A 24452-nucleotide genomic window follows, 5' to 3' on the forward strand; every position below is an offset into this window, starting at 1 on the left:
TTCCTGGCAGGGCTTATATTCGTAACAGGTTACTACCTGTAACCTTAAGCATCCACTAGTGTTCATGTCTTTCAGATGCTTAGAACCTTCCTGATAATCTTTCTTGTCTCTTGGAGGTAAACTTTGTGTTGAATCTCTACAGGATATTCCATTCCAATCTCCTTCAATCATTTGTCAATGTCATTGCTTAGTTCCTAATGCACCAATTATTATAGGCAAACCTTTACAGTTTTCATATCCAAACTCTTGCAATTTCAAATTTTAAGGCAGTGTATCTTTCTGTTAGTTTGTTTTCCGCCTTCTGTCTTCTTTTCTTTGTCCTTTAAGTAAAGGGCTAAGTCCTCGATCTGCCCTGGCCGTTCGAGACATGTGATATCAGCGCAGTTAATATTCACTGAAAGTGTTGCAAGCGAACAGCTACAGTGTAAAAATTCCTGATGGATGAAGATGTAAGGAAGAAAGACTTGGCTTAATGGGTCGTACAGGTAGGGACAATATGGAGGAGAAACTTTTGATTGCATGTGCTAGATATGGCACGAAACCATGGCTACGAAGAGGTGGGGACACAGCAGTAGCCATAAATCTGTGGGACAAAGTCTGGGCGTGCTGATGAGCATCTTCATGGTAGTCACTTGAGTGACCTTATTAAGGAAATTTAACTAAATGAGATTTATCAGTAAGTAACCTTTTAGTTTTAGGCTTTACCAAGTGCTTTGATTTTTAGATTCATTCAAATTCCCTTGATTTATATAAATTTATATACGTGTTCGTGTTTATCTTGTCTATGCACAATCTTTATGCTAATATATAGATGCATCATCATGACTTATTTCTGTATTTAGCAACACTTTCTCTCACTCTACGGTTCTCAAAGATACCGTAGACAGCAGCCTGAATAACACAAACAATAATAAACATCTTTAAAATTCTGCTATTATTTTTCATTTGAACTATGACCGATTCAGTTCTCATGTAGATAAGTCGTGCTTTGCCAAAAGGTAAGATACAAGTGAACTGGTGGATATGATGGATAATAGGCTGGTAAAATCATGGTAGTGAAGGTGGTATAGTGTGGTAGTGGTGGTGGTCTGAGTGTTGGTGGCGGTAGTGGTGGGTGGGTAGTGGCTCTAATGATGAGGGTGATGGCGATGGTGATGGTGTATGTAAGTCTGTTAGTATTTACATTTATGATAAGGCAATGGTGTTTGTATACGTACGAACCTATATCTATTTTTATTGGGAGAGCATATGAATACACGACGCGCGCGTATACACATACATACATATATTTGCGTGTGTATATGTATGCATATACACACATACGTGTGCGTATGCATGCAAATAATCTTATCAATAAATATTCATATGTTCTGAGATAAAATTCACTTTATTAAAATCATTTACTGTTTCTAATTCTCTGTTCCATATTGTATTCTAAAAAAAGATATACAAATTTTTTGTTGCATAAATTTGTAAAAAGGAGTCAGTGAGTGAGACGCAGAAATTACGAAGAATACCCATATGAGAGGTAAAAAACAAAACAAAGGAGTACTGATTTCCACTGAATTCCGCTTTGGTTCTGTTTATTCCATTTAGATCTTCAGCTGTCTATCGAGACCCATATTTTATGGATATATTGAAAGTTGATAACGAAATTTCATCGCAAATATAGAAACCAAGTATGTTGTAAATACAAAGTCATCATTGCTTTCAACTATTTTCTACAATATATTTCAACTTATATTTATTTATCATTTGCTTTTGGTAGTCATTTGCCATGCTCTTGTATTTATGCTCTTGTGCTTAAATTGTTTTATTTTTTAGTATTGTTTGTTATTCTTGTTTGTTTTTTAGTATTGTTTTTTGTTCTTGTTTGTTGTTCTTCCGTTATTTTATTGGTTGTTGTTTCGTTTCGTATACGATAGTGTGATTGATATTATGGGTATAGTGTATTCGCTGTAACCGTTCTGAAAATGAATGGAAAGTGACTGACGTATGATGTGGGCTGTACCTAGCAGGACTCTTATTCTCTTTTTAGACTAGTTTTGAGCCTTATTATATGTATATTTTTGTTCGTGTTCCCTTTTATGTTTCAATCAATTTCAAGATCTTTAAAAGTTCTTTGAAAGTACTTTGTTTCTCGACCTCCTTCTAGAAGCTACTTTAATGAAAAGGGATGCGAAATTTTTATTATTAATGTCATTTTTGACTGACAAGAACATGCAGCGACATTTTTTTTCTATAAGCTGTGGAAAAAGAAGTTGTATGGTGGATGCGTTTGAAAGTGTTGAGAACATGACACGTCTGACTGTGTCCACGACACTTTTTTAAGTATCAAGTGAAATAGGTGACAGGAAAAGTGGGGCTCTACTTTCAAGCAAAGCTGAAACTTGAATTCTGCTTTTGGTTTGGTAGTCGGGAGAGAGTAACAGACTTGTGAGTATGATGGTCAGAATCATTACAAACATTATCTCCACATGTCGTTCAAAAGTGACCTTGTTTCATCCAATTTTATATTTGTACTCTAGTGCCTTGAGCGTTACATATTTTACCGATCTCCCGCTTATTGTATATGCATTGTGTAATACGATTTATGTTGTAAGCCCTGTGGTTAGTCTGTCTAGCTAGCAGAATCGTTAGCAGGCTGGACGAAATGCTTAGCGGTATTTCGCCCGTCGCTACGTTCTGAGTTCAAATTCCGCTGAGGTCGACTTTGCCTTTCATCCTTTCAGGGTCGATTAAATAAGTATCAGTTACGCACTGGGGTCGATGTAATCGAGTTAATCCGTTCCCCCAAATTTGAGGCCTTGTGCTTCCAGTAGAAAGGATTATTAGTATTATCATTATTATCATCATCATCATCATCATCATAATCATTATTATCATTATTAGTGTCGGCTAACTTATAGAATGGTCAGCACGCATGACAAATTGCTTAGCGACATTTCGTTCGTCTTTATGTTCTGAGCTGAAATTCTACCGAAGTCGACTTTGCCTTTTATCGCTTCAGGATCAATGAAATAAGTACCAATTGAGCCCTGTGGTCAATGTAATAGACTAGTCCCCTCTCCCAAAATTTCAGGCATTGTGCCTATAGTAGAAGAGATCATCATCATCATCAAGGCAGCGAGCTGGCACAATTGTTAGCGAGTCGTTGGTTCTTTACATTCTGAGTTCATCCCGCCGAAATCAACTTTGGCTTTCATCCCTCAATAGTCGATAAAGTACTAATAAGGAGCTGGGATCAATGTAACCGACTGTTCTCTCCCTAAATAAATGGAAAAAATCAAAATAACTGGTAGCTTTGAGCGAAAATTTGCAACCATTATTATTTAAGGTGGCATCGAACAAAATGCTTAACGCTACTATTACGTTCTGCGTTCAAATTCCGCCGAGTTCAACTTGGCTTTTCATCCTCTCGAGGTCTATAAAATCAAGCACCAGTCTAGTACTGCTAGCCTGGTGCTAAAATAAGGAAAATTATTATTGCTCTTGTTATTTTTACTATTATTTCTACGACACGTGATAATTTGCGACAAAATAACTTCTTTGTATTTTGGCCAGCTGTCCATTTGTGCATCGGTTTCGTTTTGTTGTTTCTTAACCTTTGACCTGTGAGGCTTCAAGTTTCTTTCAAATCCAATTGATTCTTGTTTACTTACCTCTCTCCTCCCCACTCTTCTCTCTCTTTCAAATTGCTCCCAATTTTATTTATTCATTTAATATCATTATTATTATTTTTAGTAGCATTTGTTTTCTCTGTGTTAGGTGGGGGATTGAGAGATTAGTAGTGTTATTCGATATGTATTTATAATTCGTCCGATTATGCTTGGCTGTAGTATTCAACTTATAACAGGTTATTACTGCACCGATATGTCTAACGGTTCCAAACTTTAAAGACAAACAAAAGGAAAATCCACCTGGTTAAGACTGTCCATTTGTACGTGAAGATATTCTTATATGCTTTATATATCTACTGGTGTGTTACAGACATTACTCACTTCACTGTTTAGATAGGAATGTAATTAAGTAAAATACAAAAATTGTGTGTGTGTGTGTGTGTGTGTGTGTGTGTGTGTGTGTGTGTGTGTGTGTGTGTGTGCGTGCGTAGTGTTAATTTGAGTGTTTTTAATTTCTAACATGAAGCCCTCAACGTAAAATTGTTATGCATATACACGCATTCATGTGTAGGGTATGCACTTATGTATGTATGTATATATGTATATATGTATGTATGTATCTATGTATCTATCTATCTATCTGTGTGTGTGTGTGTGTGTGTGTGTGTGTGTGTGTGTGTGTGTGTGTGTGTGTGTGTGTGTGTGTGTGTGTGTGTGTGTTACATGCTGAGTCTGCAGGTAGGCCCTCTGTGTCTGGTGGCATTGATATCATTAATGTTCCATTTAAACTGTTGCACGCCAACACTTGCAAAAAGGACAGGAGCGAGGGCAGATTCCCAATGCCGTATGGTCTGGGGGGGGGGGGGGAGAATTAAGAACAGTCTAAAGGAGCCGTGGGTGCAACAAGTGTAACAAAAGGTGGTTAGATGGGTGGGCCAGAGGAGAATGTGTAGTAGCAGTACGAGAACAATCAGCTCTGTGAGACAGGGGTCATTATTACAGCGATAAAAAAGGCAAAGAAAAGAGATAGCTTGCCTGCTAGACGTTGCCTGAATTGTGACGAGTGTTAGTGATGGAATGACAAACATCCCAGTGGTCCTTCTCTGCGTGCGGTTCTAGATGCCGATGTACGTAGTAGCAGTATTAGACCCGAACCGTGTAGAACAATGGTTTTGAAACGTGATCCATGTGGCCCATGTTGGTCCATATAAAATTCGGCGGGGGAGAGGGTCCACGCAACAAAATAGTTAATTGGGCATCTACAGTAGTATTTTAAGGGCTCCCTAAAAAATTTTACTTTAGATGTATGTATTAGTATGTATTGCAAGAAGCAGCTGCGTTTCTTTCCCTAACATTTAACATAGTACAACCTACACAAGTTAATGTGCGAAATATAAAATAGGAATGCTGAAAGAAGATTCTATTAAACTAGTTTTTATTAAACATCGAATGGTTCGGAAAAGATTGTAATATAATGATACAAAGTCTGAACTGGTGGCGGAGTGAGACAGCACTTCCAGCCCCTCAAGTTTCTCAAGATTGCGCTTGATCACATTCTAATGGCTTGGGGTCTACTAGAGTAAAATAATAATAAAGGAGTCCAGAGTAGTTTTTTTTAAATGTTGAGAACCCTTGGTGTAGAATGTCAGCAGCAACAGGAATCTAAACAGGAATCTTCGAATCTAAAGTGTAAAGCTGGTCTTTGGGAAGCGGTCTCACCTTTGCTAACGATGCTATCCTAAGGGATATCTTCGGCGTTAATTAGGCTCAGCATTTAAAGCTGCTGTGAGGGTTTTAGCTGAGTGTGACTCGTGATCAAAGTAGGTGTAATGGGTTGTATTTTCTTCATCCAGGTAATATTTGAAGGGGATGGGGGAAGTTGCTGTTAAAACAAATAAGGTTGGCATATTCTCGCTCGATTATACTTTCGCGGTCTCCGCTTATGGAATTAATGCAGGTTCCCCCTGAGGAGTGTGGCTTGCGTGAGGGTGAGATATGGTTAAGGAAGGTTCGGGAGGAATGAGGAGTCATGCCATCTGCATAAGAGTAGTTGTTGTTGGATGCGATGGCAAATTGGTCATTATTGCACGGACAGAATGCAGTCTGGGATTGAACCAAACCCTGCGGAAGAAGGGTTCGGGTGTCACTCTCACAATCAACACTGGTTGATTGTGAGTAGGTATTGCTCTCTTTATTTTTTCCGGACAACTATCATTTGGAGGACTTCTGGTGCTGTTTTTATTGTATTTGTATAGTTATTTAATTTTTTCTTCCTGTGCGAAGAATGTGAAAGGACACGCCCAAAAAGATGGCTTCGGTCACATTTTAGAAGCATGGGAGCTGCTAGATATATGCGGCATAAAACTGGCGGAACCCCAACCGGTTGCCTGACATGCAGGGCTATAGGATCCAAGAGGAATTGAACGCTGAGTGATATATGATTGTGTGAAGTGCAGTGTGGTAAGACAGTGATCGGATGAGTGGACAGGCATTAAAACACTTACGTATTTTACTTACAAACTTTCAGGACGGAATCCAGTGTCAGTTTTATATAATTCCTAGTGATTTATTTTCTTTCACTAAAACTATCTTTGTTATTACAGTTATACATATTGAGGCTTAGTCTATGGATATACAAGATATAACGATAAAGGCAACTGACGCTTAACTCTATATATTTACTTTCGTATTTTTACTCAGAAATATGTGAGGCCGGTATTTGAATCTACGTGCTGCATTCTCCAGTAACAACATTCAAGAATTCATGTACCTAAAATTGCATGCGTTTAAATTTCCATATTGCACGATTTGCTTAAGGTACTACACAGACATGGTGATGAGTCCATTCTGTAGCCCCATCTAAACACCTACTTCCTGCAAATAATTATGTCTTGGCGTTCGCACTTGCGCCTACTCCAAGCGTGTATTACTATCACTGGTGGTTTCAACCAAGATACATTTGATTACAAATGTCAAGTTCTATATCGTATAAGATTTTGTAGCATATAGTATTCTGTGTTATGTAACATTATATATCACATAACACCATGTAAAGATCTTTGTGGCTATCGTCACTGCAAGTCGAAATCTTTAAAAAGATTTCTTTCATGTATCATATAGATGTAATTTTTTATGCTGAATCCGAATTTGTTATTCATTTATTCCAGAAAAATTTTGTGAAAATATTACAGGTGTTCAAAGATTGATAATTTTCAGAATTTCAGCCAATCAAAAAACTGCGCGTTCGCTGCCTCTTCCATCGTCTGTCACTGTAGCGAGAAAGGGGTAGCGGTACCGGCTTGTCAAAACATTAGACTAGTTGTAGTAAACAGGGAAAAACATTAATACATTTGCGAGCAAATTAAATATTTAAACGCTACGAGCAAACCAACTGGAGTTGCTAGAAATAACAGTCAAAACATTGTTTAAAACGGATATTTATGAGTTTGAAAATTCAAGAACGAAAGTTTGCAACACACCCTAGGATTTTATCTTTCTCATATCTCCTCCACATAAGTTTACAACGATAAGAGTCAACCATGGAACGATGTGTCCCACACCAGCGTTTATTTCCACGCTTTAAAGATACCCAGGTACTCTCAATTTGTTGATTACACTCAATTTGGTGGTTACACACCTTGAGCGCAAGTGTAGCATCTTTGGTTACTATGGAAACAGAGTTCTTCGCTATCAGCTATGAAACACGTGGTTTTTCTTTGCTTACTATGCTAACAGATCTTCACGGTGATGCGTAAAATACTCGCTTCTGATTGGCTAAAATACCTAAATTTTACAAATTTTAAAGGCTACTAACTTTTTAATTGTAAATTTATAGGGAAAATAACTTTCATTTCAAAATTAGTATACAAAACTTAATCCATATACCAACCTTGAAAACAATAGGATCAAAATTGTAAAGATTGATGATAACCACAAAGAACCCCATGTGCCCCCTTACTTCATAAGTATTCCATGATATCCAGCTCATCTGTGTACTATCTTGATATATCACAATCATGTATCCTCAAAGAATCGCTCACTTATTTAATATCCATTTTGGTTAATTATCAAATTTTCCGTGAACTCAGTTATATATTTAATCATTATACATTTGGATTTTTTTTTCAACCTACACCCTCCAGTAGCAATCCCGCTTTCTCTAACACAAGTAACTTCCACCATTCTTTTTATATTATTAAGCCAACTCACAACGTTTATTGTATAATTGTTGTATCTTGCTGAAAGGATAGGCTTTTAGTAATGAGAAGAGAGGCAAGTAGGAGTATGTAAAATTTTATGAGTAGGAGTGGCTTACTTATCAACCACATGGTTCCGGGTTCAGTCCCACTGCGCAGTACCTTGAGCAAGTGTCTTCTACTATAGCCTCGGGCCGACCAAAGCCTTGTGAATGGATTTGGTAGACGGAAACTGAAAGAAGCCCGTCGTATATATGTATGTATATATATATATATATATATATATATATATATATATATATATATATATATATATATATATATATATATATATACATGTATGTATGTATATGTTTGTGTGTCCGTGTTTGTCCCCCCAACTTCGCTTGACAACCGATGCTAGTGTGTTTACGACCCCGAAACTTAGCGGTTCAGCAAAAGAGACCGATAGAATAAGTACTAGGCTTACAAAGAATAAGTCCTGGGATCGATTTGCTCGACTAAAGGCGGTGCTCCAGCATGGCCGCAGTCAAATGTCTGAAACAAGTAAAAAAGTAAAAGAGATTTTCACAGTTCCAGTGATGGCTTGGATCTGTAGTCTTCGAAACAGCTTTTCCTTCCTAGTTTTGACTAGCCTAATTTCTCAAGATTAGAATTGAGGCAATATGTTACATATTCCAGGGCCCCAATAATTACTGGTATAAGCCTGAACTTATAATCTGAAGATTTCTCAATATTTCAGAATAAGTATTTTCTTTTTCGCTGATCTTTAGCATTATGCTAACATCCACCGAGCAGCTGATTCCGACAATTGTATAGTTTCTGTTCTCTGTTCCAAATCACTATGTTTATATTTTATTGAGGTGTTCACTGGGACATACCACCAGTACTCCTTTTTATTATGAGTGGTTATGGCTTCTACCATACTGTGGGTTCTTATTTCTCTGGTCTAGGGGTTATCCTTCCGACAGATCTCATTATACAGCATCTTAGTTACATCATGTCTTATCGGTAGATAATACCGTGATGACATTTTCGGAAAACTGCTTATGATGTGGGTGATATCTTCGGTGTTAACTCCACAAAGTTTGCATCGGTTACCACATTTTGCTGCTTTTCCTGTGTCTGTATCCTTTTTATGCCTTGGGTATTTGGTTGGTATTTCCTGTTCCTGGATTGCAAACGCATGCCCTTCGAAATAGGAGTTAGTAATCCGGTTGTTGATCCATGATAGCTATGTCTATGTTCGTTGTATGTGTGCATGTATGTTTCGTTTGCATTTCGTTAGGAATTATCTCTTCTATTATAGTCTATACAATTTAGGACTTTCTTTCTTTACCGTGAAGAATTTTCTGGAAAATTTCTATAATTTTTATTTATTTATTTATTTATTTATTTATTTATACAGAAATTACTCAAGATGAACGAAGAATTTGGAACAGATGATGCTAAAAAACATGGTTCTCCCACGAATGAAAAAATTCACCAAAGTTATGATCATGGAACACAAAATTCGAACCATCTCGAAACCCTGCTTTCCGAATCTGATACTTTACCTAACACTGACAATATTGTGGCTAACAAGCCTGAATCCAATGATATAAAACCGGATTTCTTTGACTCAGATCCTGATTATTTATGTGGAATCGGAAATTTCCGGCCAAAAAAATTACAATATTTTACAAACATATATTCTTTTATTGTTTTCTACGCCGGGCCTGCTCTTGTCACGTCTACTCTTACAAGTTATATCACATCTCAAGTTACAGCAATTGAGCGACAATTTGGCTTTTCCAGTGCCAATAGCGGTTTTCTTTTGGCTTGCAATGATATTGGATTTCTCAGCACTGTTCTGTTCGTCAGTTACTGTTTTCGTAATAAACATATTCCACGCGTCTTAGCTGCTGGCACATTTGTTTATGGGATCTCTGGCCTTCTTTGTGCATCACCCTTCTTTTTGGATTCTTCAGCAAATACTGATCAACATCTTGAAGATCCACTCACCGACAAAGGTATTAAATCAGCATCATCATCGTCGTCGTAATCACCATCATCATCATCACCCCACCACCACTAGCAGTAGTTAATCATTTTAACCACTTCGTTTATAATATTCAAGCTTTATTATTAAAAGCGAAAGAAATATATATATATATATATATATATATATATATATATATATATATATACACACAATATAGCAATATGTATGCTGTTCTCGTTAATCCCAGGTTGGCACTGAACTCATTCATCATTCATTTGCGTCCTTTTAAAGCCTAGCCAGGCTCATGGGCCCGGTTTTTATGGCGTATGTGTTACTCCCACCTCAAGTCCATCGCAGCGTTACTCGAGAAACAGGAAGAAAGAGTGAGAAAGAAAGTTGGGGCGAAAGAGTACAACAGGGGTTGGCACTCCGTCGCTTATGACGTCGAGGGTTCCAGTTGATCCGATCAACGGAACAGCCTGCTCGTGAAATTTAACGTGCAAGTGGCTGAGCACTCCACAGACACGTATACCCTTAACGTAGTTCTCGGGGATATTCAGCGTGACACAGTGTGACAAGGCTGACCCTTTGAATTACATGCACAACAGAAACAGGAAGTAAGAGTAAGAGAAAGTTGTGGTGAAAGAGTACAGCAGAGTTCGCCACCATCCCCTGCCGGAGCCTCGTGGAGCTTTAGGTGTTTTCGCTCAATAAACGCTCACAACGCCCGGTCTGGGAATAGAAACTGTGATCCTATGACCGCGAGTCCGCTGCCCTAACCACTGGGCCATTGCGCCTCCACTGGAGTTATGTAAAGAGTATACGTATCTGTGGAATGTTTCGCCACTTACAAACTGGAGCAGGACCAGATAATTCGGTTGATTGAACAACTGAATCTTCATTATCGAACGACGGAATCAACCATTATCATCACATTATCATACGATACCTTTTTCGCTATGTACCAACACTGATAAAAGTTAGTTGTCTAGAGGTTTTCTGCAGTGGTAAAAGCCAAATTAAAAAAAAAAATAAAAAGAACAGTGTTCTATTCGAATGTTAGCTATAACCTCTTTTTACAGTATCAAAACAAACACACCATCTATTTTATAAAATTATAGGGATCTTTTTTAAAACGGGGGCCACATTTTTCATTAACGAAACACTTTGAAACTTGGAACACTGGTAGAATGTGTCATATAAAACATCTTTTTCTCTTAGTCTTCTTTAAAAAAAAAAGAAATCCATAAGTTATTCCATGTTAAAGTTGTCGTATTTCTGTAATTTCAACCAATCACTGACGTCCATTCAGCCGATATACATTAAGTGCCGACTACATAAACAAACGATTCTGAAACAATTAACCCTAACCCTAACCCTAACCCTAACCCTAGGGTTAGGGTTAGGGTTAGGGTTACGGTTAGGGTTACGGTTAAAGCAAATTTAAAATGAAAAAAGCAAATAAGACGAAGGTATGGAGATTAAATACGCTTTACACAGCTTAATCAGCCAAAGGAGTAAATGTAAACAACTGAATACTTGTCAGTGATTGGTTGAAATTATCGAAATAAGACAATTTTTTACATGAAATAAATTCGAATACAAAAATATTTTTCTGTTCTATAACACAAAATAGATAAGTATACGAAGTTTGAAAGTCTTTCGGTACCAAAGACACTAATGAAAAATGTGGCCCCCGTTTTAAAATAGATCCAATTATAGTCTACTCTTCTGAAGATTACAAGATTTCTATCTGAGTTATTTCTGTAAAGTCATTTCTGTTATCATCTACATATTTCAGCTTACTTTATTTTCACGTGGATTTTTACCAGACAAATTTCTTCAAATAATATATCCTCTACATTCTTTTCTACACTAAGCACACGACCTGAAATTTGGCGGGAGGGGGGCCAGTCAATTAGATCGACCCCTGTACGCTACTGGTACTTAATTTATCGACCCCGAAAGGATGAAAAGCAAAGTCGACTTCGGCGGAATTTGAACTCAGAAAATAAAGACTGACGAAATATCGTTACGCATTTTGCCCGGCGTGCTAACGTTTCTGCCAGCTCGCTGCCTTGATATATCCTTTATATTACACAGTAGAAAGGGGTGTTGACCTATAAAAACATTTAATATATTTTATGGGATATTATGGTTGAATAACGAAATACCACATACCTACAAGTCATTAATATACTCTCTGTTTAAATTCGACCTGGATTGTTTCTTTCTGACACCCTTTTGGGATTGATCAATAAGTTCCTTTGAAACTGGATGAAGATATAATTATCTATACCCACCTCTAAAATTCCTAACCTCACTTAATATACAAATCAATATTTACTTGAGTTTTATCGATGAATTTTAGATGCTTCTGGAGCAAATAAAAATTTTATTATTTTACCTGTCAAGTTTTGAACACAAAAGTATTGACTATACCTTTCCCCTCAGAATTCCAGGCTTATGCTTATGCTTTCCTTTCAGAAAAAGATGTTAGCTGGTAGAATAGTTAGCGCGTCCGGAAAAAAAAAAAATGCTTCGTGGCATTTCCTCTGCTTCAAATACTGCCGAAGCATTTCCTCGATTCAAATCTCGCCGAGGTCAACTTTGCTTTTCATCCTTTTGGGATCGATCAGATAAAGTACCCGTAAATACTAGGATCAAGCAATCGACTTCTCCGCCCAGCCCAAATTCCTGGCCGTTCCTGTAGTAGAAAGAATTAAAGCAGCAAGTTGGCAGAATCGTTAGCATGCCGGACAAAATGCTCAGCGGTATTTCATCCGGCTTAACTTTCTGAGTTCAAATGCATCGAAGTCAACTTTGCCTTTCATCTTTTCGGGGTAGATAAGATAAGGACCAGTTGAGCACCAGGGTCGATGTATTCGACAAGCCCGTTTTCCCAATTCGTGCCATGATAAACTTTGCCTTTCATCTTTTCGGTATACATAAAATAAGTACCAGTTGTACACTGGGGTTGATGCAATTGATTAAACCTCTCCTCCATAATTCCAGGTCTTGTGCCTAGAGTAGGGAAAAAAGAAATTATCATTACGGAGGTGGTGAGCTGGCAGAATCCTTAGCACGCCGGGCGAAATGCTAAGCAGTATTTCGTCTGCCGTTACTTTCTGAGTTCTAATTCCGCCGAGGTCGACTTTGCCTTTCATCCTTTCGGGGTAGATAAATTAAGTACCAGTTACGCACTGGGGTCGATGTAATCGACTTAATCCCCTTGCTTGTCCCCTCTATGTTTGGCCCTTGTGGGCAATAAAGAAATAAGAATCGTTAGCACACCAAACAAAATTCTTAGCAGCATTTCATACGCTTATGTTCCACGCTCCAATTCCACCTGGATCGACTTTGCTTTTTCATCCTTTGGGGGATCGCTAAAATAAGTACTAGCAAAGCACAGGGATAGGTTTGATCAACTAAACCCTTCCTACAAAATTACAGGCTTTATACCTATGGTAGAAATAATAATATTTTTTTCTTTTGTTGTTACCCAGGTCTTAATTATACCAACGATGCTTTTTACATGTGCATTGAGAAGAAGGATGAAGAACCCTCAAAAGAAGCTTCCCCAACGAATTTCTGGGCGCTTTCACTGATCGCAATTGGGATGATTATACAAGGAATGGGCAAATCTGTTAGATCACCTTTGATAGCTGTATATGTTGATAACAACGTGAAGAGAACAAAAACTGGGAAGTTTATGGGTAAGTGTCTTTCGCTTTTTCTCCCCAATGTTCGTGTGGCGTGTATGTGTGTGTGTGTGTGTGTGTGTGTGTGTGTGTGTGTGTGTGTGTGTGTGTGTGTGTCTGTGTGCGTGCGCGTACGCACGTGTGTATAGCTTTCGACGTGTCTATCCAAAGGGTTGGTAAACCGTATTTACAAGGTATTTACTCGCGCTCGAGCATGCGCACACGACTGCGAACAAATAGACAGACAGACAGATAGATAGATAGATAGATAGATAGATAGATAGATAGATAGATAGATAGATAGATAGATAGATAGACGAGCTTCTTTCAGTTTTCCTCCACTAGATCCACTCAAAAAGCTCTGGTCGGCTCGAGACAATTGTAGAAGACACTTGGTGGTGAGCTGGCAGAATCGTTAGCACGCCGGACAAAATGCTTATCGGTATTTCGTTTGCCGTTACGTTCTGAGTTCAAATTCCGCCGAGGTCGACTTTGCCTTTCATCCTTTCGGGGTCGATAAATTAAGTACCAGTTGTGTATTCGGGTCGATCTAATCGACTGGACCCCTCCCCCCAAATTTCGGGCTTTGTGCCTGGAGTAGAAAAGAATATATCTCTTTGCTTTCAGAAACTTTCATTTGAATAGCAATTCATATTTGATACGCACATTGGTCAAAGTGGGGGGAATGTCTGTTATCTAATAGTTCAATAAAAGTTTTTTGAAAGATTTTATACTCTGACCAACTTTATAATATTAACACTTTGTTCTTAACACGTATTTCTGTCATTAGTTCATTAATCAATACTGATACGATGAAGTAATTACAGTTATCAAGAGATTCACAAGTTTCTTCGAAATTCTTCGCATTCGAATTACCATTGTTTTGGATATATTTCGTCATTTTTCTTTTTCTTTTAATATTTCAGGTATCATTACAGCCATTGGAATATTTGGTCCTGCTGTATCTTTTTCGATAGCTACAGTCTTCAGTCGTTTACATTTTTCACTCAGAGGTAAGTGACCATTCATTGGTTCACTCATTCATTCATTCATTCAATCAATCTACCTACTTACCTACCTACCTACCTACCTATCTAATCTATTTATCTGCCTATTCTATTTTTCTGTCTATCAATTTACCAATCAATCTATCTATCTATCTATCTATCTATCTATCTATCTATCTATCTATCTCAAGACCATTCGACATTGCACGTTCGGTCCGTCAGGGATGCCCCCTCTCGTCGGTCCTGTACGTATTGACTCTCGAGCCACTACTGCGGAAGCTGGCGACGCTGAGGGGCATCCCGCGAGAGTTGGGATGCGGGACGAGCGTGTCGGCATACGCGGACGACGTCACCGTCATAGTGTCTAGCCAAAAGCACATCGAGCTTGTCGGCGAGACACTGAAAGACTACGAAACGGTAACGGGAGCAAAAATCAACCGGGATAAGTCAGTGGGCTTGCGGCTCGGCACCTGGAGAAGCAAGCCCATGCCGTTAAGCAGTGCCTCTGTCGCGGGACGTTGGACTGACGGTCCGGTTGAGTTGCTCGGGGTCTTGTTTGGTCCAGACCTCCAAACGGAGAAGAACTGGGACGAGATAACGAGAAGGGTGGCCACTCTAGCCCGGCAATGGGCCGAAAGGAAGCTTTCCCTGAAAGGTCGGGCGGAGGTGGCGAACACGTACATCGCGTCCGTCATCTACTACCGCCTGACCGTCGTTCCTTGTCCCGACCCTACCATCACCAAACTGGAGCGCATCCTCTTCCGCTTCTTGTGGAAAGGAAGCGTTCCGATGGTTAGGCGATCCGTTTGCTGCCAACACTCGTTAAAAGGAGGACTGGGCATGTCGTGGTTGATGATGCGCAGACACGCGCTGAGACTGCGACATCTCCGACTCTACGTAGACAACGGTGAACAGGTGTGGTCGCCGTTTGTGCGGCGCGCTTTCCCGCAGCTCGTCTCCATGACCGAACTGCAGTCGTGGATCAAGAAGAGGCCGAAGAAGGGCGAATGGCACCGCGAGTGTCGCGCTGCTCTTCGGCAGCTCCAACAACCCGGGTCAACCTTGAGCGACTGCATCACAACTAACGCATTCTATAGTGGATTAGTGGAGGGAAGGTACGACGACGATCTCGGGGCGAACCTGGGCGTCGACGAGGAATACCTGACCCGCCTGTTTAAGACGACCTTTGGACCGGGACCTATGGACAACTTCCAGAGATCCCTGGCCTGGCAGTGCTATCGAGAAGCACTACCCGTTCGGGATAAGCTCTACAGGCATGGTTCGAGAAACACGGGGCCGACCTGTCCGAGATGCCGGCAGAGCGACGAAACCGTTCTGCACGCACTCGTACAATGTCCCACCATTTCCGAGCTGTGGGCTTACGTCGAACAACTGTTATCGCGTGTGGGACGAGTCGGTCTATCAGCCGAGTCTATCGTGAATATTGTCGCGCCTCCTTCCTTTAAACGGGAAGGAAGAGCTATTTTCATCGTACTTGTGGCTATGGCGAAAGAATGTGTATGGTGGACGCGTCTGAAAGGTCTAGAGACAAAGACTTTCCTCTCTGGGCAATCTCTCATCAACTTCTTCAAGTATCACCTGAAGAGGAAGGTGAGAGTAGAAAGGGAAGTCTTGTCTAGTGAATGCTTCAAAAAAAGATGGGTGAATGTAGCAAGGATGGCACGTGTGAACGACGGAGCCATCTTGAGCATAACCCTATGAACTAAAAAAAAAATCCAAGAAAAAAAAAAGAAAGCAAAAAGGCAAAAGAGAGTCACTTACTGTTATAGTTTCTTCAATGAGAATATTGACCAAGGTTACCGTGGTCTTTTCCGTAGGCTTTTCTTTCCACGGCCAAACCTAAACTGTCCTCCCCTCCTTTTACACGAGAACATTACTGTGTGATACACGATCCCTATTGATCGCCCTTTTTTTTTTTCGATACCTTTTGATCGAACTCCCCCCTTTTCCTTCTTATGATCCCTTTTGATCGAACTCCCCCCTTTTCCTTCCTATGATCCTTTTGATCGACCCCCCCTTTTTTTCCCTTCCCCATCCCAAAAAGAAAAGCTCTACATTGTATTTGTCCCATCTTCGTTGAGCCCTGTGTGGCTAATAAAAGAAATGTATCTATCTATCTATCTATCTATCTATCTATCTATCTATCTATCTATCTATCTATCTGTCTGTCTGTCTGTCTGTCTAGATCTGTCTATCTTATATGTCAAAGGCGAGGTGACAAGAAATAAAGTCTCTTCTAGTATTGACCATTCTTAGATCTAGTAACTGGTGCTTCCTTTATATCAAGGTCCCAAGCGTTATATATTAAAATCGTTAGCTGCCAAGATGTGAGGATCATTTTGTCTACTTCCCTTGTTTGGCTGCGTACAGCAATGCGTAAACAAAATAGTTTAGGACTAATTTTGCAGCCATAGCTACCTGATGGAAGACAAATAGTCACCCATCTTTCACTTTTGGTTGTCTGTCAGAGTTTACTCTCTTAGCATTTACACTTTTACTAGACACTCACACGGTGATAATTGCAGATGTTATGGAAATGGTAGTCAAGTCTAAGGAAATAGTCAAATCCATACTGCAGGACAACAAAATATTTGTGAATCTACTACTATTTAGAGCAGGGATTTCTGCCAGTTTGAGACGCAACTTAGCGCAAGGGTGAACTTAAATGATGATAGCTAAATGTCTTGATCATAGACATGATATGAACTGTCAAAATCTCTGCAAGTTGCTCAAGCACTATATTTCACTATCCTCATCTTCGCAACGTTCTGGAATAAACTAAATTAATATTGGCTTCAAAATTTGGCACTAGGCCAGCAATTTCGGGGAGGGGAGGGGAGAAGAGTTGATCCACGAAAGGATAAAAGGCGAAGTCGACCTCGATGGGGTTTGAACTCAGAACATGAAGACGGACGAAATACTGCTAAGCATTATGTCCGGCGTACTAACGATTCTGCCAGCTCACCGCCTTGAACTTAAAACCTGTTAGCACGTCGGAAAACCTGTTTAGCGGCATTTCTTCCATCTTTACGTTCTGAGTTCAAATGCTGCCGAGATTGACTTTACCTTTCATCCTTTCGGGGCCAATAAAATAAGTACCAATTGAAAACTTGGGTCGATGTAATTCGGCTTATCTCCTCCCACAAAATTGCTCTGTACAAACATTGGAATTTAATATTATTCATTCTATTGCAACTAAGATCAATCTTATAAAATGGCATATGGTCTTTAACATCCACACATGTGAAAAAGGCCAGTGCATATACGTTTCTACATTTGAATTTGTCATTTGCTTTACTCTACACGTGTTTATTTTCTCCCCTTAAAGATGTAAATATAACTCCAGAAGATCCCAGATGGATTGGCGCTTGGTGGCTGGGATTCTTAAGTTTTGGCGGTGTATCTATAATTTTGTGTATCCCATTAATATTCTTTCCGAAACATTTGCCACGTAAACATAATGATGATGGTAAGACGACTGAAATGGTGGAAATGACAGAAACGAAGAAAGACAAGAAGCTAAAACCAGAATTTAACAAAGCAAATGTTATAAAATATATTAAAGGTAGGTTTGTTTGTTCAATAACATTGCTTCCTGATTCTTGTTTTCTTTACATATGTGTATGTCCATACATGCATACGTTCGCTGCTTTAGAAATAGGTCTATTGAAACAGATATGATTCAATGGAGTATTTGAAATAAAATTATTTCTTAATTCTCACTTTCTTACATATCAAGACATAGATATATTCACTGCTACAGTAACAAGTACGTTGATATAAAGTTGACATAATGAAGTGAGAAGAATGTTATATCCTCGATTAGTGAAAATGCTACCAATCATAATTCTGCAATAATAATTTCCTTGGTTACGTAAATTACAATGTCATATGACGTCATATTATACTGCTATTTAGGAACGATTTTGTACTGACTACATGAATTATCGCTGTAAACAAGCAATTATAAAGACAACAATAAAAAATACCATCCAAAGAAATAATAACAGAAAATTTAAGTGTTACTATTTCTTTTATTATTATTATTATTATTATTATTATTATTATTATTATTATTATTATTATTATTATTATTATTATTGTTCAGTAGTTTTATTTTTATAACGTGCTTTCACTTCACTACCGAGCGCGGCTCTGTGCGCCTTGGGTATGTGCTGTGGTTTGCTGTGGTGCTCTTACGTTTACTGTATTGAAAGTGTTTTGCATAGAATGTGTGCAATACCCAGTAGTTCAATTTTTTGTATGTTATATATATTTGTAAGTCCTGGTGTTTTTGTTATGTATTTGTCTGAATATTTTTTTATTATACCTAAGGCACCTACTATGATAGGAATTGTTTCTGTTTTTAGACTCCACATTCGAGTTATCTCTATTTCCAGTTCTTTGTATTTTGAAAGTTTTTCCATTTCTTTTCGAGAAACGTTGTCATCTGCTGGTATTGATACATCAATTAGAAAGCATTTTTTTTCTTCATGATCTTTGACAACTATATCTGGTCTATTGGCCTTAATTTCTCTATCTGTGTGTATTGGTATATCCCAGAGTATGGTTGCTTTCTCGTTTTCTGTGACCTTTTCTGGCGTGTGTTTATACCATCTTTTTTCCGTTGTTATTCCATAGTGTTGGCATAGCTTCCAGTGTATATAGGTCCCAGCTCTGTCGTGTCTGTGAATATATTCCTTCTTAGCCAGGACTGGGCAGCCAGAGATAATATGATTTATTGTTTCTTGTCGATCTCCACATATTCTACAGTTACTTGTTATATTTCTTTTCATTATGTGTTTTTGGTAATTTCTGGTGAGGAGGCTCTGGTCTTGTGCAGCAATTAAAAATCCTTCAGTCTCTGCTTTGAGTCCTGAGCTTCTCAGCCATTGCTGGGATTTTTCTCTGTCTATTTCTTTCGCATTTAGTTTAGCCCAGTATTTACCATGTAGGGGCTTTTCTTGCCATCGTTTTATCATGGTCCGTTGCTGTTCTAGTTTTAGTTTGGATTTCATTTGTTTTATAGCTTTTGTTGCTTCTTCTTCTTCTTCTTCTTCTTCTTCTTCTTCTTCTTCTTCTTCTTCTTCTTCTTCTTCTTCTTCTTCGTATTTGTTAGGTAGATTGATTTCTTGTTTGTATTTGTCAGCTTCCTTAAATACTGAAAACAGTTTTTTGTTTTGCTCGTGTTTTGTGGCTATTTGTATTAGCTTCCGTTGCTTCTGGAGTAGGTATTTTTGCAGTCCTATGGTGGTTATTTTATAATAGTTTTCTAGCTGTATAAGACCCCTGCCACCTTCTGTGCGTTGTATATATAGCCTTTCTATGTCAGATTTTGGGTGGTGCATCCTATATCCTGTCATTGTTTTTCTTGTTTTTCTGTCTATTTTACATAGTTCGTTTAGTGTCCAGTTAAGGATGTTGTAGCTGTAGCTTATAACTGGGACAGCTAAAGTGTTGATACCCATTATCTTGTTTTTAGCATTGAGCTCTGTTTTTAGTATTGATCTAACTCGTCTATAGTACTCTTTCTTTATTTTTTCTTTCATTTGTGTATGTTGTATCCTATCTAGTTCATTGACTCCTAAATACTTATATGGTTGGCTTTCGTCTAGTTCTCTTATTTCATTGGCTTTATCTAGTGTTATATTGCTACTTTTAACTAATTTTCCTCTTTTCAGGGTTGCTTTGGCACATTTTTCTAATCCGAATTTCATATCTATTTCCTTGGTAAAGCCGTGTACTGTCTGTAGTAGTGTTTCTAGCTCTTTGTCGTTTTTTGCATATAATTTTAGGTCATCCATATATAGAAGGTGGCTGACTGTTTTTCCGTAGCATTTATAACCGCATCCAGTTCTATTTAGCAATTCGGTTAAAGGTGTGAGTGCCAGGCAGAACAGGAGTGGAGAGAGCGTGTCTCCCTGGAATATTCCTCTTCTAATGGGGATGGCTTTCGTTTTCACAAGTCCCTTTTTTGTTTGGAGCTGTAGCACTGTCTGCCATTTGTTCATTGAGTGCTCTATGTATTTTATGTTAATTGGTGCCACATCGTTTATGGCTAGTGTTTCCAGAATCCACGTGTGGGGAACACTGTCGAAAGCCTTTTGGTAGTCCACCCAGGCCTTACTGAGACCTTTCTTCTTTCTGCGGCTGTCTTCAGTTATGGCTTTATTGATCAATAATTGATCTTTACAGCCGTATGAGCCCTTGCAGCATCCCTTCTGCTCTTCTGGAAACAGGTTGTTATTTTCCAGGTGTTTACTCAATCTCTGCGATATTATTGCAGTAAAGGCTTTGTAGATCGTAGGGAGACAGGTTATAGGTCTATAGTTTTGTGGTTTCTCCGTTTCCGTGGATTTGGGGATTAAGATGGTTTTCCCTTTTGTGAGTCATTCAGGCATAGTCTCTGGATCTGCTAGTATGTTGTTAAAGTTTTCTGCCAGCTTTTTATGCATTCCTGGCAGGTGCTTTAACCAGAAATTAGGGATCTTGTCGTGTCCAGGTGCCTTCCAATTGCTTAGTCTTTGCAGTGTCTGGGTTACCTCTTCAGTTGTTATAGGGGCCCAGAGTTTCTCAGGTGCTAAGTTCGTTGTTTTAATGGTCCTTTTCTGGGGTTGTTGCTTCACCGACCATATTTGTTTCCAGAATTTCTCTAGTTCTTCTGCTGTTGGTGCTGCAGTAATGTCTATTTTATTTTTACCCAGTTCTGGGTAGAGTTTTTTGGGGTTGGATTTGAACTGTTTGTTTTGTTCAAAGAAACGTTGGCGTTTCTCATACCGGCGGATCCTTTGTGCTTTGGCAAGGATGTCTTGCTTTAGTTTTTCTTTTGCCTCAGGTAAGTCTTTTTCTGTAATGCTGTATTTGTACAATATTTTTGTTTTCTTCTTGTTACTTAGTAGTGTTGATTGTTTACTAATTATTATTATTATTATTATTATTATTATCATCATCATTATTATTATTATTATTATTATTATTATTATTATTATTATTATTATTATTATTATTATTATTATTATTATTATTTAAGGCGGCGAGCTGGCAGAATTGTTAGCACGTCGGGCGAAATGTTTAGCGACATTTCGTCCGTTTTTACATTCTGAGTTCAAATTACACTGAGGTCAACTTTGCCGTTCATCCTTTCGGGTTCGATAAATTAAATACCAGTGAAACACTAGTGTTGATGTAATCAACTAGTTCCGTTCCACAAAATTTCAGACCTTGTGCCTTCAGTAGAAAGGATTATTATTATTGCAAAAGTTACTAAGGCGAGGAGGTGGCAAAATCGTTAGCACGTGTAGCAAAATGCTTAGCAGTATTTCGTCCGTCCTTACGTCTGTGTTCAAATTCCACTGAGGCTGAATTTACCTTTCGTCCTTCTGAAATCGATAAATTGAGTATCAGTTATGTATTGGAGCCGATGTAGTCAACTAATCCCCTCCCGCAAAATTTCAGGCCCTGTGCTTTTAATAGAAAGACTTGTTATTATTGCAAATGTTACTCGAGCGAAGGCGGTGAGCTGGCAGAAACGTTAGCACGCCGGGAGAAATGCTTAACCGTTACGTTTTGAGTTCAAATTTCGCCGAGGTCAGCTTTGCCTTTCATCCTTTCGTGGTGGACAAATTAAGTTACCAGTTGCGTACTGGAGTCAATCTAATCGACTGCACCCCTCCCCAAAAATTTCGAGCCTTGTGTCTAGAATAGAAAAGAAACTTTCTGAATTCCAATTTTGCCGAGGTTGACTTTCATTCTTTCGCGGGGTCCATAAAATAGGTTCCAGTTGAGTACTAGAGTTGATGTACCCGACTCACCTCCTCTCCCGATATTGCTGGCCTAGCACCAAAATTTGAAATCATTATTGTAAAAGTTATGAAATATTAACCACCTGTCTATAGAGTAGGTGTGTGTGGTGGCGAGGGGTGGTGCGCGCGCATGTACGTGCATGTGTGCGCACACAAACACATAATTGCTAGCATTGACATAAAGCTGCGTAAGGCTACACGTTTTAGGGGAAGCGAACTGACAAAATTTCTAGAGCGTTGGCCAAAACGCTTTAAAACTCTTTACATTTCGAGTTCAACTCTTGTCTTATATACCTTCTGATATACCTTGCTGGTGGAGGCGCAATGGCCCAGTGGTTAGGGCAGCGGACTCGCGGTCATAGGATCGCGGTTTCGATTCCCAGAAAGGGCGTTGTGAGTGTTTATTGAGTGAAAACATCTAAAAAAGCTCCACGAGGCTCCGGCAGGGGATGGTGGCGAACCCTGCTGTACTCTTTCACCACAACTTTCTCTCACTCTTACTTCCTGTTTCTGTTGTGCCTGTAATTCAAAGGGTCAGCCTTGTCACACTGTGTCACGCTGAATATCCCCGAGAACTACGTTAAGGGTACACGTGTCTGTGGAGTGCTCAGCCACTTGCACGTTAATTTCACGAGCAGTCTGTTCTGTTGATCGGATCAACTGGAACCCAGAACGTCGTAAGCGACGGAGTTGCCAACAACCACAAAACCTTGCTTATATATCTTCCTGATATACCAATAACTGTACTAGACGTTTCAGTTGAAAACAGTGCTTCTCTGCAATGTTGATAGTGAGTGATAAGAAGTGGTGGTGCAATTTTGAATTTGAAAACTGATTATCCGCACGCCGATATAGTTCTAATAGTAAACTCTGAAGACTTGTGCAATGCTTTAGTTTAATTGTTGTTGTTGGCACTCCGTCGCTTACGACGTCGAGGGTTCCAGTTGATCCGATCAACGGAACAGCCTGCTCGTGAAATTAACATGCAAGTGGCTGAGCACTCCACAGACACGTGTACCCTTAAAGTAGTTCTCGGGGATATTCAGCGTGACACAGTGTGACAAGGCTGGCCCTTTGAATTACAGGCACAACAGAAACAGTAAGTAAGAGTGAAAGAAAGTTGTGGTGAAAGAGTACAGAAAGGGTTCGCCACCATCCCCTGCCGGAGCGTCGTGGAGCTTTAGGTGTTTTCGCTCAATAAACACTCACAACGCCCGGTCTGGGAATCAAAACCTCGATCCTATGACCGCGAGTCCGCTGCCCTAACCACTGGGCCATTGCACCTCCACTTTAGTTTAATAACCGTGTGCAAAAGGTTTCTATCCCATGTGATTCTTGGTATCAGTGAAAAAGCTGACTAGAAATACAGACCAAATTCCTGTAAATTATGTCTAAGTCTTAGACAGGAAGCACTGGCTCGAAGTAAAAAGATATTGTATCAGCTGGAATGATTTTTCTCTTATATCAACTCACTCAGTAGCGATCTGAAGCTACACGACAACATCAGGACGACTGAAATCTAAACAGACGGCAAAGAGTGGGATGCGAGTTTTCTATAATCTATTAAAATTAAGAGTAGCACAAAAAGAAAATAGAGAAAAGAAAACTTCCACAGTATTTTTACGTGTAATTATATGTCGGGCTGGTTTTCTTTCGCAGATTTTTTCCGTTCCCTTCGGCGTATATGCCAAAAGAAAAGTTACCTGTTTCTTGTATGTGGCGTTACCTCAAACATCATGGGTGTTGGTGGAGTGAGTTCATTCGGGGCGAAATATATTGAAACTCAGTATCATCTTCCAGCTTGGAAATCAAATGCAGTTTTGGGTATGTATATAAATATACATTAAAATATACATAAATACACACGCGCGCAAGCACACAAACTTACACAGAGACACACACATACACATCTGTGTGCATGTATGTATATATATTTATATATGTATTTGTATATGTGTATATATATATATATATATATATATATATATATATATATATATAATACAAAATGGAACAATAACGCAAAACGGACAGTTAAGTGATACAAATATGGGACAACAAAACATCCAGATAGACGATACAAAGAAAATCGTCTGTCTGGATGTTTTGTTGCTCCATATT

General features: G+C 39.0%; 1 protein-coding gene across 3 annotated transcripts in view; it reads left to right on the forward strand.

The window, feature by feature from the left end:
* The first annotated feature begins 1005 nt into the window (after positions 1-1005).
* The window catches only part of LOC106869099 (solute carrier organic anion transporter family member 2A1), a 39829-nt gene continuing 16382 nt past the window's right edge, over positions 1006-24452 (forward strand). Inside the window, exons 1-6 of one of the 3 annotated variants that reach the window (XM_014914636.3) lie at positions 1006-1679; positions 9225-9828; positions 13307-13516; positions 14428-14514; positions 17858-18094; positions 23991-24155. In XM_014914636.3, the coding sequence (XP_014770122.1) occupies positions 9237-9828; positions 13307-13516; positions 14428-14514; positions 17858-18094; positions 23991-24155 (1291 nt within the window). In that variant the 5' untranslated portion in view covers positions 1006-1679; positions 9225-9236. Of the gene's footprint in view, positions 1680-2025; positions 2437-9224; positions 9829-13306; positions 13517-14427; positions 14515-17857; positions 18095-23990; positions 24156-24452 lie in introns of those variants that run through there. The other 2 variants (XM_014914637.3, XM_052965655.2) reach the window with 2 other exon arrangements.

This window comes from Octopus bimaculoides, chromosome 2, assembly GCF_046866305.1.
Source record: "Octopus bimaculoides isolate indiv1 chromosome 2, ASM4686630v1, whole genome shotgun sequence".
NCBI lineage: Eukaryota > Metazoa > Mollusca > Cephalopoda > Octopoda > Octopodidae > Octopus > Octopus bimaculoides.